This window comes from Chrysoperla carnea, chromosome 4 (assembly GCF_905475395.1).
Source record: "Chrysoperla carnea chromosome 4, inChrCarn1.1, whole genome shotgun sequence".
Taxonomy (NCBI): domain Eukaryota; kingdom Metazoa; phylum Arthropoda; class Insecta; order Neuroptera; family Chrysopidae; genus Chrysoperla; species Chrysoperla carnea.
In genome coordinates, this window is record NC_058340.1 from 25,875,959 (window position 1) to 25,893,795 (window position 17,837).

Below are 17,837 nucleotides of genomic sequence, written 5' to 3' on the forward strand. Positions count from 1 at the left end.
TAACACGTTAAAAGTTTGAAACCACCCCTCTCCTCTTGGATGATTCCTGAGCACAGGCCTGGAGGTGATGCCCATCAAAGTTTAGTGCGGATCAAATGATATAAATTCTAGATGAAAGAGACTAACCTGTACTCCATTTATCAACTTCCGTTTCAGTTTTATGTCCTTTATGATTAATTTAAATAGCTATTAGAACAAATTTTCGAACTCGAAAAATATGAAAATAGCTATTTTCAGTAGATAGAGGAGACTAATCAAAGATCTATATTTTGAAAGAAACTTTATGAAACTTTATCTTATAAAAAACGGTCCTGTTCACGGAAAATTGTAAAATTCTTGACTAAAATTTTTTTTATCAGTCATTACAGATTTTGTTTAACGTTTACAAAAAATTAAGATTGAGATTATCAATAACTATCAAAAAACTAATGCGATTAATTAAAAAATAATAACAACTTCGAAAGATTTATCCTAAATATAACTGCTTTTGTAAAATAAGAATATTCGAGTAGTTAACAAAAAAAAAAAAAAAAAAAAAACAAAACAAAACAATTTATGTTAAAATGATAGAATTATTTATTTTTTCATTGTTGTTAAAGTTCAAAACATTTTTCATGAATCACAATTTTATAAATATGTTGAAAAAGTTGGAATGAAAAGTAATCAATTTTTTGTTTCCAAATAATTCAGTTTTTTTAGCACAATTTTTAAAATATATCACACATAAATATTTTTATCCAATATTAATCATTATGCTAAAATTTTCAGACTAAATTCATTTATTTAATAATTATCGTTTTAGTAGTATAAAACTTAAAAAATTTTAGTTGTTATATTTTAAAAATTACTTTTTATTTTATAATTGTTCAATTTTCTTTTTTAGTCGATTTTTTTAAATTGATAAATATTGTAACTTGAAAAAAGTCCTGCTTCTATTTTTTTTGTTTTGTTTCAAGCATTAGAAAATTTCTCAATTGTACATCTTACTAAAAAATTATACATTATCTAAATATAATACGGTGAACTAAAAATTTTTTTTGGACCCATTCACGTACTATGAAAAAAATTGTTAATTAAAAAAGCCTTTTCCCTCCTAGTAATGCGAGTGTATTTGCAAAGCGCTTCATCGTAAAAAGAATTTTAAATTTCTATGATCTAGTTAGAAATACGCTTATTCGTATTTACAGAATTTCGCCGTATTTCTCTTTTTGGGAGCTCAATATAATTTAACGTAAGTTGGTGTCGTTCATTTGAAATCTAAAAAATCCCACGCGATATGTAAAAACCTGGCTCCGTCGTCATTCCGGCATATGTCAGTTCAATATAAGATCGCTTACTGGAGTAATCATTTAAAGTCATACGATTGCTCCACATTATACTAGTTGCTCATAGTCAAAGCGAGCAATGCGACTGCCTTAACTAACAAAACTGACCTTCAAGGTTTCTAAAACTATAGTTTACATATGGGATTTAAGCAGCGGACTCATTGGCATGAGAAGAGTCGTCTCAAACGCCCTTTTCATCTGAGCCTGCCTTTCTCATAGAAGCCCATCTTAATTACTGGGACCCCAAACATATTAATTGCACTTGCATAAACTTGCAGAGAGTCAGGGTTAGAAAGTTTGGGTTCGAAACCTAAGGTCCATCAATCCTGGGAGAAATCCCGGCGGAGAAGTTATGGACTTTCTGCGTGACATCTGGTCTCGGCAAAATTCTATAGCTTCATCTGCTTAAAATAACATCTCTTACCCGGAGACGTTTCGTCCTTCGAGTAACAGGTTATCCTCATGGAGGGCACAAAACACCCCTTGGTCTAGGTGTGTTAGGGACCCATTATTGGTACCCTTCTTATGTGATATTATTATCGTTTACACATAAAGTATAGCACGGTTTATTCTGAAACAAGAAACCATGAAGCTAAACAGACGAGTGAATGAGTCTCATTTTCCGAATTAAATATTAAAAAACACTACTTTAAAGCAATTTTTCATAAAATTACAAATTCAACTATGTCAAATACTTTTGAGGGCTACTTGTTTTTGCATATGAAAAGCTACCACCTTAATGACAATTGTAAAAATTCTACATAACTTATTAAAATTCTACGATTATATTTATTATATGTATATCACACAAATGATTTTTTTAACGGGGAGAAGGGATATAAAAATGAAAATTTTAATTTAAAAAAAAAGTAAATTAAACAATTTATCCTTGATATACACAAATTCTCTATCATTTTACATAAATATCCTTTCATATTATACAATTACTATTTTTAATGAAAAATATAGAATGTTTTATATAAACAATCTAAGGAAGGATTTTAAAGATAATTCATGAAAAAGTTTTTACGAATATCGATTTTTAATAGATCAAATATTCTTCATTGACGCTTCAATGTACACTAATTAAACAAAATATTTTGCTTCATTTGAAAACATTTAAAACGCTGATAAACATAAACGTCTTTAGATAAAACGTTTTGTTGAAATAGAAAAAAATTCATTCAGGCCGCATGACCAGGGATGGGCATTTAGCGTTTGCTTATTTAACGCTAAGTGCATATCCGTGGGTTTTAGCCGGTTGCTCAGTCCCAGATTGTGTACTAATTTGATGTGGACTGAGCAGATTAGCCGTTTATTAATTTAAACAAATGAAATTAGTGAAACCATTGCAGCACTTACGTTTTGCCTAACTACGTTTTTGGTTGACTAGTGTACATTCATGAAACACATTCTTTATTCCCTCGATATACTTAGTAAAGACTAATCATTAGACTGAGCTGGCTGTATTTTTACCATGTTCGAAGCCAATTTCTGCCTTTCAATCTTGATCGAAAGAGTGAAAGAGACAGATATTGACTATAAAGTCAGTTTTCTATTAAGTATTTTTATTCAAGATGCCAGTTTAAGTCTTCGATACAAGTAGAATTTAATTCTTCAGATCGGCTGCGTAGAGACATTATTCTAAATAAAATCACATGAAATGTCCCTTGAAATTTATTTTCCTTAAGTCTATATGAAACATCCTATACTTTGAACAGGAGACTTGAAATTTAGGACTGTGTTTGATTATAAATTAAATCTACAGTAGTTTCGAACGACATTATATACAAAATAAAAACAAAACGAATTATTTATATTTTTTGTTTTTGCTTTTTTTTTTATAATGGACAGAATTAAATTTTAATAAGTAATAATTCATAAAATAAATTCATCCATAGGATGAAATTTGTTTAAATAACTTAACATTCGCTAAAGCACAATAATAATTATTTATATTCTTTTTTTTTATTCACATTTAAATCCATTTTAATAATATTTTTTATCATTTTGTAGTTTCACTTTGAATATTAAAAATTGTGTCCACAATATATTTTTTTCACTAAATATTATTTTTTTTAACATTGCTTAAATATAAATTAACAGCACTGTTGTTGGTTGTGTGTAGAGCCAGCAAGTACCGTAATCAATGCCTCCTTATCATAACATAGCATGATTATGACCAGCAGTAATTCCATTTCGATTACATAGCGCTACTGTCAGAAGAACGATGCGACGTTTCAATTTTAGTTCGCAATTTGTGGCAAAATTACATTTACATAACATTTTTGTGTTAGTCCGTCACTCAAACGCTAGAAAATTAACATAAAAATTAGTATTAAAATAATTTATGAGAACTATGAGGATTATGAAAATAAAATTTCAAATTTGACCTTATATTGGCATATTACAAATTCAGGTTTCTGCAAGTGCAAATAACATGTATGGAGGTTTAATCGCCCTCCATACAGGCTGTACAAGTGGGATCATCAGAGATCACCATGTTATGAAGGTGGTAGTTCAATCGATAGTGTCCTGTCAAGAATCCCAACACCCTAATCAACTGTACTCTAGTGAGTTTCAGGAATGACCTATCCGAATCCGCTGATTCACTTCCTTTAACGCTAGAGCGACCCGGTATCCAGATCAGCTCATAAGACAATCCTGGGTTGAAATCATAACGTCTTAACTGCCCTGAATATCTGAGTAGATGCGGATATGTGCTCCAATGTAACCTTTGGTGTTACAGTTCTGGTCATCACTCAGCATGGCGAAGATTTATGATGACATTGTAACCGAAATATAAACTATAATATTTTCATATTACAAAAATAGATAAAAGGGGAAAATTTGAAATTTTACCAAAATTTATTATTCAATTAATTTTAAATATGGTTTCTTTTAACTTACGTGACGGTGATCGTGTAGGCAATGGTATTGACGCAGGTGTTCCTGAAGGATTTGATGTTGAACCAGGTACAGGTGTACCAGATGCTTCGCTTGGTGAACAATTTAAGAAATCCCATATTAAGATGGTGTCGTCGTGTGAACTGCTCACTATTTGAAATTCATCGAATTGTAGTCTGAATACACGTCCGGTATGCTCCTGGTAGCAATGAAAAAGACTCATTCAATGGCCCTTGTTTTGTTTAAATTATATATGGGCTTTAAAAAATTACTTGAATTTATTTTTGCAATTAAAAAAAAAAAAAACAAAGCGAAAAAATGAGATCATGGGGTAAAACATAAGTAAAACTTCTTTAGTAGTTATATGTTTGTCTACAAATTTTTTTAACATGATAATAAAATTTGAAAAAGGTACTTTCATAAAAAAGTTTTACTTTAAGAATTAAATACAAGTATTAAACACAAATTCTCCTTACCACCAATGTTCTTAAACATAATGTGCTTGATGGGGCTCTAGGATCTAATGCCGCTATTAAATCCCATACTTTAATTTTACCATCGTAGGCTCCACTAACAATTCGTTTACTATCAAATCGAATACATCTAACTAATTCTTCATGCCCTTCTAAAACTCGTAAACATGCTCCACATTCAATATCCCATAAACTGTAAAAAAAAGTAATTAGTTATCAAGGAAAATAGATCACGCTCTCATACCAAGAAGTCTTAGTTTGGGGTTTTATTTGACAGTTTGTATGTACTAAAATGCAAGTTTTATAAAGAGAAATCGATTAAACAAATATTTTGCCAGAGGAGGACTAATTTGAAGGAGACAAAATAATTATTGATGCTTAAACGAAAATTACTAGTTTAATTTGAAAATGCCTACAGAAAGATATTTTTTCCGTTTAAAGGCAGGCTATTATTTTGATAGAATTTTTTCAGTTGTGAGCCTATAAAAAATAATGTAAAAGGTTTCAATATTTACCGAATAGTATTGTCAGAACTACCGCTGACAACCAGTCTATCTCTGTATTGCAAACAAGCTATACCACGTTTATGGCCATTTAATGTGCGTACAAATTCACATGTCGATGTATTCCACACTTTAATTGTTCGATCACCAGACGCTGATACAATATATTTTTCATCGAAATCTACAACATTAACGGCAGCTCTATGACCAACCAGAACACGCCTTAATGTGATTTCGGTTTTTGATGTCATGTCCCAAACAGCAATTGAACGATCCTAAAAATGATTTATTTAATTAAAATCTAAATGTATTCCTTACCACAGTCTAATGGGATACGACAAATTGAATCAAACAATGTACCTTATAAAGAAAGGAATCTTACTTTCGTATTGAGATTGTAACAGCCAAACGACTTACTTTCGGCCAAAGTTAAAAATCTATCAAAGAATCTAATCAAAGGCACAAGACAAGACAAATTTTTAAAAAAACTTTTGATATCTTGGCCTATTGTTACCTTTGTGGTAAGTAGGGGAGCCCAAGAGGGAATTAGTGTAGTAACTCGAGCGCGTCAAATTAAGATATGGGGAATTTTTTGGACCTTCCATGGTACTTCCACAAAATATTATCCCTAAATATGGGGGGACGCGCGTGGGGCCGACGATCAGATTAATAAAAACGAAATTGCGATAAGAGAATTAACTCGAGCGCGCCAGATTTAGATATGGTAGGTTAATTACATGCTAAACAATAAAAATTTACATAATCTGATAAAATTTTGATCGCGCTTGAGTTACTACGGGTAACGAAACTTTGCAAGCCTCCCATTTCCTTGCGTCTCACTTAAATCATCAGATTATTGAAATGTACATTTTTTGGCATGTAATTAACCCACCATATCTTAATCTGACGCGCTCGAGTTAATTCACCTATCGCAATTACGTTTTTACAATTCTGATCATCTGCCCTATGAGCGTCCCCCCATGCTAAGCGCTAATACTTGGTGGATGTACTAAAGAAGGTCCAAAGAATCCCTCATATCTTAATCTGACGCGCTCGAGTTACTACACAAATCCCCTCTTGGACTCCCCTACTATTGATTGGTATGTAATACTTTTTATAAAATTTGGACGAAAGCAATCTCCCTTAAGGATTCTACGAAGTTCTTTATATAAATTTACCTTGGAACACGTAACCATCATCCCATTATTAAAACGTAAATGTAACACAGCCTCACAATGATGAATTAAAGTGTTAACCATTTCTCCACTATGTACCTCCCATACACGTACTGTGGAATCACTGGAACCACTTATAATTACTTTATCATCGTATTGTAAACATAAAACTGAACCGGTGTGTCCGGTTAATACCTGAAAAACAATTCACCATTAATTTATTTCTATTTTAATTAAGTTGGGCTTAACTTCCATGTATTATTAGGTTGCAAAAATAGAAACAAATGTTTGGGGAGATGGGGGCAGTAAGAAAATTCCAGAACGAATTGCTCAGGATTATCAAGTGAACCAGACTTAAAAATTCGTTCCAAAATTTACTAATGAAAAAAAAAATCTTTGAATTTTTATGAAATTTTTAACGATCCAATTATTTTTAAAATGCTTTTTTTTTTTTGAAAATAGACTTACTTTTGTACACTGCAAAGTATGACGATCCCAAATTTTGATTGTATTATCTCTAAGACCGGATACAATTTTCGTATCATCATATTGCAAACAATAAACTCCTTTACTATTTTCTGAACGACAATTTATTCTTTGTAAATTATGTCGACCCATTCTCCAATTATTTTCTATACTTTCTATATCTTGTATTATTCTAGGATATAATGTTCTGTAGAAGGAATGACTACGATGTGTTTCACCTGGCTTCGGTTTAAATAAATATAATATCCTAGAAGACAAACAACATTTTAAATTTTTTTTATGTATTCTTTATATTTTGTGAAAATCTATTATTGAACTTTCGAAGTTTTGAAAATAATTTCAAGCAGTATCTATTTCAAGTTTGGCGAACACTTTCAATCTATGAGCATTACAAAAATTTGTCTTTTTTATATACTAATATTGGAATATATTTTTATGACCTATGAATCTATAAAATTATTGATTCGCACTTGACGCGAAAGCAAGTTGGGTTGAAAGCAAGGTCAATCGCAGTGGCTTTATCGTTGAACTATCATTTATCAAGAGAATCGGGAAAAACTAAACGATTTCTGGAAACTCCCGAAATAGGTGGCAACCCTATGGGATTATCGTTAAACAGAAAATGATAGAAAACATGTCAAGTTACTTTTACGATAGGAACTGTCACAGTGGTGACGAGGAGGAGACAATGTCACATCTTCTCTGTCACTGCCCAGCTCTTGTCATGAGGAGATGGACTAACTTGAGCCAGCCTCTCTTTGACGACCTCTCCCACCTAAAGTCAGTCGACGTCAAAGCCCTCTTGCTGTTCTTAAACAGATCCAAATGGTTCATAGAGTAGTGTCCGGAGATGGGCCAACCCATTTACGGTATCACAACGGACCCTATGGTCTAAGTGTGTCCCACCCCAGGACAACCACTCTAACCTAACCTAACCTACTTTTACGATACTAAAGCTTTCGAAGTGCTAAAATTTTAATTAAAACGGTTATGTTTTCGACATTTTAAAAAAGAACATGCATGCAATTTGCTAATAATATTGAGATAAATAGAAATTATTTTCAAATCTTTCGAAATAGTTTTCTTTAGTTTATAAACTTAATTTACATACCAGCCTCTTCGTTCTGCTAAACCTCTCCACAACATATCCGTTCGAACTTTACGTTCAATAAGTTTTTTCCATAACATACCCTCTGATATCACACGATGCCATTCACGACACACCATTTCTGAAGCGCATAGTGAGTCTGCATCCAAATATGAGAGAATACTTTCTGCAACATGGTCCAACCCTAACTCTGGAAGTAATAAGAAACAAAATTTAATGTCGCGTGATCTAAAAGCATTTTCAAGCTATATCGAACCAGAGTAGAAGGCGACTAAGCAGAAAATGCAATTGAAGGGACAAAGTTTATAAACTTATATATAAACGGTTTCAAAGGATAAAAATTATGAGATTACGCCATAATTGGTATTTTAACTTTCGAAAAAGGCGAGTGTAATTAGAACTGCTTTTTAGAGCTAGAAAAAATTTTTTCTTGATCTTAATTATGTGTTAAATTTTTTAAAAGTACTTACTTGGTAACAAAGAAATAAAATTTCTTTGAAGCATAGGTTTGAGGTACGAATTGATGTGGCCATGTTGATAATGGCACATTCTTTCGAGAAGATGCTCGACAAATTCCACTTGATCTGTCTCGCTCCATTTGTCGAAGTATTTCAAACATGTTTCTTTTTCAGCATTATACGTAGCCGACGGTTCTTTCTTCCGTGCGGGATCATATAAAATTGTCATTGGATACTGTAACAAAAAAAATTTATTATTAATAATTGCATTATTAAATTAATAACCATATGAATAAAATTAGGAATTATTTTAATTTTCAATTATATTTTCGCCATTTCATTCTGTTGTATGTCGGAAAAGTGTTTTGAGGGAATTTTAGCTCAGTTATATTGAATTGTGACATTTATTTTGTAACAGGCCAGGATCTTGTGTCCATAATATTAATCCTAAGTTCGATACCTTTTTAAAGTAAAACGCTAAGTTTTTGATGTTGTAGTTAGAATGTCGTAATTAGTAGAAATAGAAGACTTTCAAAAAGGGTTAAAAGGATTTAGTAAAAAATCAAAGTAAAAAATACTTTTTAACCGTTCGTCCATCCCGTAATATCTCGAAATTAAATATTTAATTAAAAATGTTCTGACTATTACGCGACCAAAGCCTGGTAGTTGATTTCGAGTACAGTGTTGTCAAGCTAACACGTACTGACGTACGTCTATCTATGTTTTATTATTTGAACTATATCTAATTATGATATTTATAAATTATTCTTATTAATCGTGGTATTTTTATTTTTGTTTTTAAATTGTAACTGAATCATTGATTGTTTTGATAATAAATAATGCAATAATTATTATGTATAAAAGAGGTTTTACTGTTTTATTGAATATAAAAAAGGTATTTATACTGATATACAGTTTTATAAAACAAGTAATAGTGAAATACCGTATAATTCATTAGAAAGAAAAAACAAGTAAATTGATTATTATTGATCCCGATATATTATTATTACAAACAGAAATTAGGATTTAAACTAGTAATAATCGCTCAAGATTTTATTATTTATTATACTTTGTTGGTTAACTTTATTATTTCCGCCTTTAATTGCGTGCTTTATAATAGTTTCTATTTTTCATTAATAAAAAAAATCCACACTTCCTTTAACCATGTTACATAGATTTTTAATCAAATGTAATTTTTTTTAAATATATTGTTTCCGTTTTTCAATGTATTCTTTATGCGGGTGGTTTTTTGTATAGATTATTTTTAGCCTAGCTGTTTTTAATAATAACTTTCAATTTAACTTCATGCTAATTTTATTGTAATTAGTATCAAAATTCTTGTGATTTTTGCTTTTGCTTGAACTATCGAAAAAAATTTAAAAATAATGACTGTCCCAGTTATTACATTTTGTAGGGAAAATCGAATACCTTGTCCATTTGTTACACAAAATTGTTAGATCAATATTTTTTAAGAAATTGCCAAAATAGATCCGAGAAATGATTTTATTACTTACAATTAAAGTAGTGATTGATATATTAACTGAAGAATTTTATGTTAGGTTTTTGGTAGTACATACTATAATACAATAGATTAAATAAGAAACCGGATTTTTGTTTTTATAGATATTTCACAAATCAAGTATCGATAAAATCAACGAAATTTTGTAAGTACTCCCCGATTTTTCGATTGGTGTTAATATTGAGGATCTTATATAAAATATGGTGCAGTAAGCAACAAAACAGATACAGATTTAGTAATATTTAAAAAAAGAATAGTTCTAGTTAAAATTCATAATTTTTAATACAATTTACTAATTATAAAATAAATTTAATTTTATAAGTAGAGTATAAAACAACCATGTTATTACCAACTAACTATAACATAATTTGGTAACAATATACAGGGAGTTTGTAAAATATTCTAAGTGGAACTAATTTAATCGCCTGTAAAGTGATCTAAAAATAGCCTTAGTGATTTTTTATTTTTGTAATGAAGAAGATTTCGAATTTCTGATTGACTTAAATCGCGTATTCTAAGCCGGTGGTTTTCAAGATATGAAATTTTGCTTAAGTGGCTATTTTAGGTATTCCTTTATCCGACTATGGTATTCGTACATCCTTAAATAATTAATCCATATGTGATTTTGTAGGTCCCGAAGAATTTTTCGGGCCAGGGTTAATGGAAAATTGTATTCTTCTAAAAAAAATGACAATTGTAATTTTTCTACCTTCAACATTTTATGAAGTTTCAGTATAAGTATAGATAGTTAACTGACTAGAGGGTATTGTAATATCATTCTGTGTGTAGTACCTGTTCAGTCGCGCGTTCTATATGATACTCGTTTTCCTGTTTGAGTAACCGTAATTAATCATGTTTGATCATCATACATAAAGTACTCGTATATGTTATAATAAATATACTCTTTGCTCATTATTAATTACATGAATTCATATGGCGTCATAATATTTAATATGACGTGATGACATTGTTTTATGGGTAAAAAACAGAATCAATACAATTTAGAGTATACGATGCTTTATGTTTTTGAAAATATTTTATATGTAAATGTCATTTTCAACGTTACTTGATTTGTTTTTACACTTCAAGTGTTTTTAAAATTTTTAGGGGATGAAAATTATTTATAATTAAAAATGAATTTGTTTAACCGTTTTGAAGTTAGACATTTTCATTTGTTGAAATTAAGTTGATCACTAATGACGTCAAATATTCAATATAGCAATCATAAACAGACTTACATTTAAAAAAAACAGCAGTGCTATGTGGAATTACTAGACCATTTAAAGAAACCTGTTAATCAAGGTATACTAATTTTAGTTCCAAGTTTGTAACGCATAGAAATATAGACAATACGAACAAAATTTTGATATAGGTGTTCATAAAATCACCTAATTCGTTTCCGGTAGTCCGCCTGCCCGTGATCATGATAACTCAAAAACGAAAAAAGATATCAAGTTGAAATTTTTAAAGCGTGCTCAGGACGTAAAAAGAGATTTTGAGTTCGTAAATGACTAACATAGATCAATTGAGTTACGGACCCAACTTGTAAATCGTTAGAGACAGAACAAACGATTAAATATAAAAAAATTAACAACTTTTGATTGAAATATTTTTTCGTAAACATCACTGTTTACCCGTGAGGGAGCAAATTGACAACAATTAGGCGTCCATTTTCTTTAAAACTATTAAAGATAGGGAGTTGTTAATTTGCAAGTAGCTTCAACTAGTGGTTTTTATGAAACATTCTCGATAAACGAAAAAAAAAAAAGAACTTGTAAAGTTTTACTTCACTTTTTACTGATGACATTGAAAATCGATCTAAAATTAATTATTTTATAATTAATAAAGAGAAGTTCTTTTAAAGAAACAAGGAACTACTTAAAATTATTAATATTTCATTGGCCTTTCCTTTACCTTATGTGATTCAAAATAAATTTTTTTTATATGAATTATTAAACATTATTTTAAAATTGTCAGACAATTAATACTGCCATTTGATGATTATATGAATGATCGGTGCATTGAACTTAACACAAACATTCAGTGATAAAAAGACATGAGACACGTCAATTTTAAAATATTCTTTAATAATATATTATTCTTAGTAGCCATCATTATCATTAAAGTTTTATTGCGCTTAAAATTTAAGGAAGAAATTATCATAAAATTTATAATCACTATTTCTTGTTAGATTTTAGTATCACATGCAATCTCATTGGTTTATTATAGTTGGCTTATGCCTTTCATAGTTTCTAGCGAAGGGGTAAATCGACGATTCAGAAGCAGAAAAATTGGAATTCATGATCAAAATTTACATTCAGAAACCGAAAATTTCTTGTTTTAAGTATTGAGAAATTTTCTTGTTTTTAATTTAATACATATTTTACATCGACGGTTTTTCCCTGAATCATGGTTTTCATTTCTTTGATTTCGAAATTTTTCTGACCATAAATATAACTTGTAATTAGAGATATTTTTTTTAGTTTTCCAAAATCATAAAAGTTATCGAAAATGAAATTAAGGAAAAAAAATCATCAATCAATTACAAATCAAAAATATGCAATTCTTTAAAAAAAAAGATGCCAAAACTTGGCGTATTTTTCAGGGAAAGAGTAAAACGCGATTTAAGGAATATGTTTTTACATAAAATTTCCATTTTACCCTTTCACATAAACCGTAGACATTAAATTTAAACTTTACTTAAAGAGTTACACAAGGATCGGATCTAGGACCATTTCTATCTGGACTATAAAAAGATAGGTACTATTTGCTTAGGGCTGCCTACTATGCAGTTTTTTTGCGGTTTCCGAAGCATAATATCCAGTTTTTGATCTTTTTCAAAACAATCTATGGTAGTTGCATGTAAAAAAAATATGATTTTCTAAAAAGTTATTTATATTAATTTTTTTATAATAATATTATCTAATTAAAGACTGTGATAATATAAATAACTAGCAGTTACTTGTCTGCATCGCTGAGCAATTTCAACTTTAAAAACAAAGACTACCGCATTACTACCACCTTCCCTTGATTACCCTCACTTATCTCCGCTTTTGTTCACCATTTAATAAGTTTTAATTTTTTGGTGCAGAATCCTAATTTTTTTGAAAATTAAATACAACCCATGTTACTTGCTGATACTGTAGCATTCTATAAGTGAAAGAATTTTTTAAGTTGGTTAAGTAGTGTATTCAAAAATGACCGATTTTCATACGAAATTTCCCCCGTTATTCACCTCCTTATACAAGAAATTTTGGAAAATCTTTTCTTAAAGAATGCCTACGTCATACAAGGAACACACCCTCCAAGTTTCCGGTCTCTACGATCTTCGGTTTAGATTGCGTTGATCCGTCAGTCAGTCATTAAGAACAAAGTATTTTATATGAATAGATTTGCCAAGAATAAAAAAAGAAAAATTGCATAAATAATTCTTCGTATTTGTACGAAGACCAAAAAAAAGAGGTAATATCCGATTTTTTTTTTGAAATTTTGAATAGGCAGCGCTATATTTTGTTTTTGAGTTGTCCGCAAGATCTTCCTTATTCCTTTATCAAATTCCATTATTTACCCCTCATTTTAAAGCTTATCGTACCGGCTAATGACGAAAACCCAATTAAAAAATTCAAATTTCCAAAAGAAAAGTACTCTCGCTCTCAAATAAATTCATTCAAGTATTAGGTAAAAATATACATATTTAATAAACTTATTAGTTAAAAAAAAAACAAATTCGATTCGTTCTAAAATTTACCTGACCATTATTATTATATTGGAACAACGGGGAATGTTTAAAAGTAAGTATTTTTTCAGTAAATTTACACCTTGTGGAAAATATAAAGTTAACAAAGAACCATTATTACCAACACATGATTATATCCTCACATATGTTTGAAATTAGTGATGGTAGCAGGTGTAAATTTTAGTCAAAGAGAGAGGAATATACCCACTTTTTTAAAGCATTATGATTAATGAATAAACCTGTTTAAAATATACAATGTTTTGTGTTTACAATGACAATTTTATGTTCATGAGTATTATCCATTAATCTTTTTTGTATATTTTATATGTACAATTTATTTTATAGTTTGTTTATTAATAAAAATAAATTTGTCATTTTAAATTACAAATAATCATATTCTCATATGGCGCCTTTATTCAAAATTTTAATCAATTACCCTTTTTAGAGAGTTAAAAATAAACGATGTAGCATGGGAACTTTTTATAAAAATATTAATATTAATAATGCAATAAAATACAAAAAATTTGACATAGTTAATTGTTTAAACACTTGTTTTGAAAATCTATGTCTTTGTAGGAAAGTCTTAGTATCCTATTCGCGAACTTTTTGAAGATTTTGGGAGAGTTTTTTGACCTTACCACTGCTATGATTTCTTAAGGGACCTGAGGCGTTATATAGCGGCTTTAGTCTGTCTAAACAAGAATAGATAATATTAAAATCTCATAAAGCTTGCTAATAGTAATAAGCGACACCAAGATCATAATTATCTTGGTCTTGGAGATTGTATCTTGGTATTGGTCTTGCATTATTAGTTTTAGTCTAGGACTTGCAAAAATATGTCTTGCTCTTGTAGAGTTAAGTCTTGGTCTTACAAAATATAAACTCAGTCTTCGTCTTGATCAATCGAGTCTTGTTTTTAATCTTTCATCAACCATGTTTTGAAGTCTCGATTGAGTCTTATTGTATTATATCAGAATTTTTGGGAGTCTTGCTTTTAATAACCATTAACAATTTAATCAATAATTATCTACATATATTTAGCACATTGAAAAATTCTCTAGAGGATTCATTAATTATTTTCAACAATAAGTTTGGTAAAAGTCTTGACTTGGGCCAAATAAGTCTTGGTCTTGCAGAGTTAGGTCTCGGTTTTACAGTTGGGCGTTTGTCTTGATCTTGATTCATATTAATAGGGTCTTGGTATTGGTCTTATCGAAGTGATACTATATTGGTCTTGATCTTGAAAAATTGGCAAAATCAAGACTAATTTTGCTCATCACTATTTGTAAATTCTTCGCTAAATTACGTCTTCTATATAACGCAACCGTTCTCCTAGGTAATCTAGATTATGAGTAAAATAAGAACGTTAAATAACATCACGTTAGGAAGGCAGAGAGAGAAATCCAGTTTGTACATGTAGGAAAAAAAGAGACAAAGAAGTCTATTTCCAGTTTTGGAAATTGTAAAAATCTAAACTAATTAAATTTTGTAGTAAATATTACTTTCTATGCCAGAAGAATTTCTTGTACTAAAAGATTGTAAAACGGGCGGACTAAAGGATAAAAGGAATTCTAATTTTTTAGTTAACTCAATAGTTTTTAGTATATACAGTGTCGTTTAAACAATTAACCGTGTTATATATTAGTATTTCATCAGAATTTTTCAATACGAATCTCCAAGTCATTTAAATATTCTGAATCGGTCCATTTTACCGATCGTCGTATATTTTTAAAACAATATCACTTGATGGATGATTTCATTTTTAATAAAAATACAAACAATCAAATTCGTTATCATCCACTTAACAAACTGTTTATCGAACAATTCAGAAATATAGTTCAAATTCAATTGTTTTTATAAAAATAGAGCAGCGTACTTAATAAAATCAAACAAAAACGATACCAACTGTGGTGATTTCTAAAAAAGAATAATTATTTTTTTATTATAATGCAAATACTCTCATTCATTGACTACTGGAAATTGACGATGTTGACGGTGACGGTCGGTCATCTGTTGTGAAATTCATCTATTTATATTTACTACCTGTGAATTTTTGATTTAGAAAGAAAGTGGATCAATCACAATGATATTGTTCAACGCAGTGTATGAAAATAAGATTTAAAATTTATTTAACAATAAAGACATCATCTGTTGCTTCTTAATTGTTATTTTGTGTAATTAGTTTTGTATAAATCAGCAACAAAGTAGTAGCATGCAGTTATTTTAACAAATATAAAGTTGTTATAACTTATAAATTTGATTTTTAATTTTTATACCCTGTATATATATATATGAAATATATATCAGGGTATACTAATTTTAGTCCCAAGTTTGCAACGCTTAAAAATATTGATGATACGAACAAATTTTTGGTATAGGTGTTCATAAAATAGACAAATTACTTCATTTCCGTTTGATCGTGGACACGATAACTTAAAAACGAAAATTGATATCAAGCTGAAATTTTTATGGCGTGCTCAAGACGTAAAAAGTGAATTTGAGTTCGTAAATGAGCAACATTGGTCAATTGGGTCTTGAATCCATTTTGTAAACCGTTAGAGATAGAAAAAAAAGTAAAAATGTTAAAAATGTGCCTTATAAAAAAAAATTAATAACTTTAATTTGAAACATTTTTTTTTGTAAGCATAACTGTTTTCCCGTGAGGGCACAAATTAGGAAAAAACTTTGGTGTCCAGTTTCTCCAGTGTAAGGCTGCATTGCGAGCGAAATGAGTTCAAAAGCCATAGACTGCCGAAACCAGATTGACTGCAGCCTTATTATCAAAGACAGAGTTAAAACGAGTGCTGTAAGGGGAGAGGGTAGCTAAGTCATGATGAAGAAGAAGATGAAGGGTATTATGTGGTCGTATTTGTTTTTAAGGATGATATTTTGAAGCGAAGTTAACGAGGAGTGATTAGTCTATTAATGTTTCTCTTAAAATAAAATTGTTAAATTTGTCTCTCATACTAGCTCTGTTCTACACGCAACTAATTGCCGTAATATTGGAATTAAAATGCAATCAATATCGTATTAGTTCTAATTAAAACAAACCAGTTTCCAATAATTAATCAAAATGTTTAAAAAAAATTGAAAGAATGCTACATAAAACTTGTGGAAGTTCACAAGCAAGAAATTTCCTTATACGGAAAAATAAGCGCCATGGGTCATGTCATAAAAGCGCGGTACTTTAAAACATAACTTTTATAAATTAAAAATTATGATTCATAGATAGGAAAAAATAAAAACAATTGTTAATTTGCTGATTGAATAGGAAATTAAACAGCACAAAAAATGAATAGAAACCACACAGTGGATTACCTTGGAGACTCTGGCGATGTGTGTAAATAATAATTCACTGATTAAAATACATATTTTCATTGAAGATTATTAATGCGGCAAATAATTCAATTTTTAAACATATATTTTTGTTTATACTAATAAAAAAAAAATTTAACAAAAAGAAAACCGACTGCAAAAAATTAAAAAACAAATTAATATGCACTAAAAAGTAAAAAATAACGAAAATATAATGTAGTTACCATTATTGTTATTTTTGGAGTCGGTGTCAGCCAAGGAAACAACTGTGACAGAACAGTTTATTACATTAAACTTGGCTGACACCGACTCCAAAAATAACAATAATGGTATCTACATTGTATTTTCGTTATTTTTTACTTTTTAGTGCATATTAATTTGTTTTTTTAGTCGGTTTTTTTTGTTAAAAGTTTTTTTTTATTTAAAAAAAAAAAAGAATCATCGAAATCGGTTGGCGTGATACTGAGTTATTCGTCCATTTTTCGCACACATACTTAATGCAAATTTAAGACTTATATGTTTTTCACATGGATACCATTGTCAAAACTGGACCAAATTGAAGCTGAAGAACCCACGGGAAGCACGAGCTTTCAAATAGATAAAGAATCATCAAAATCGGACCACTCAGTCAAAAGTTTTGAGGTAACAAACATTAAAAAAAATACAGTCGAATTGAGAACCTCCTTCTTTTTTGTTTGAAGCCGGTTAAAAAAAACTTTTAACAAAAAGAAAACCGACTTCAAAGAAAAACTTTTCCAAAACAAATTAATATGCACTAAAAAGTAAAAAAATAACGATAATATAATGTAGTTAAAATTATTGTTATTTTTGG

At 29.6% G+C, this 17,837-nt stretch overlaps 1 protein-coding gene across 2 annotated transcripts in view; it reads right to left on the bottom strand.

The window, feature by feature from the left end:
* Positions 1-3,378: 3,378 nt before the first annotated feature.
* Positions 3,379-17,837, bottom strand: part of LOC123297252 (beta-TrCP) — a 49,427-nt gene continuing 34,968 nt past the window's right edge. Inside the window, exons 2-9 of one of the 2 annotated variants that reach the window (XM_044878842.1) lie at positions 8,448-8,670; positions 7,981-8,167; positions 6,852-7,116; positions 6,387-6,578; positions 5,221-5,483; positions 4,709-4,898; positions 4,236-4,428; positions 3,379-3,637 (exon numbers count right to left, since the gene is read on the bottom strand). In XM_044878842.1, the coding sequence (XP_044734777.1) occupies positions 3,627-3,637; positions 4,236-4,428; positions 4,709-4,898; positions 5,221-5,483; positions 6,387-6,578; positions 6,852-7,116; positions 7,981-8,167; positions 8,448-8,670 (1,524 nt within the window). In that variant the 3' untranslated portion in view covers positions 3,379-3,626. Of the gene's footprint in view, positions 3,638-4,235; positions 4,432-4,708; positions 4,899-5,220; positions 5,484-6,386; positions 6,579-6,851; positions 7,117-7,980; positions 8,168-8,447; positions 8,671-17,837 lie in introns of both variants that reach the window. The other variant, XM_044878841.1, reaches the window with a different exon arrangement.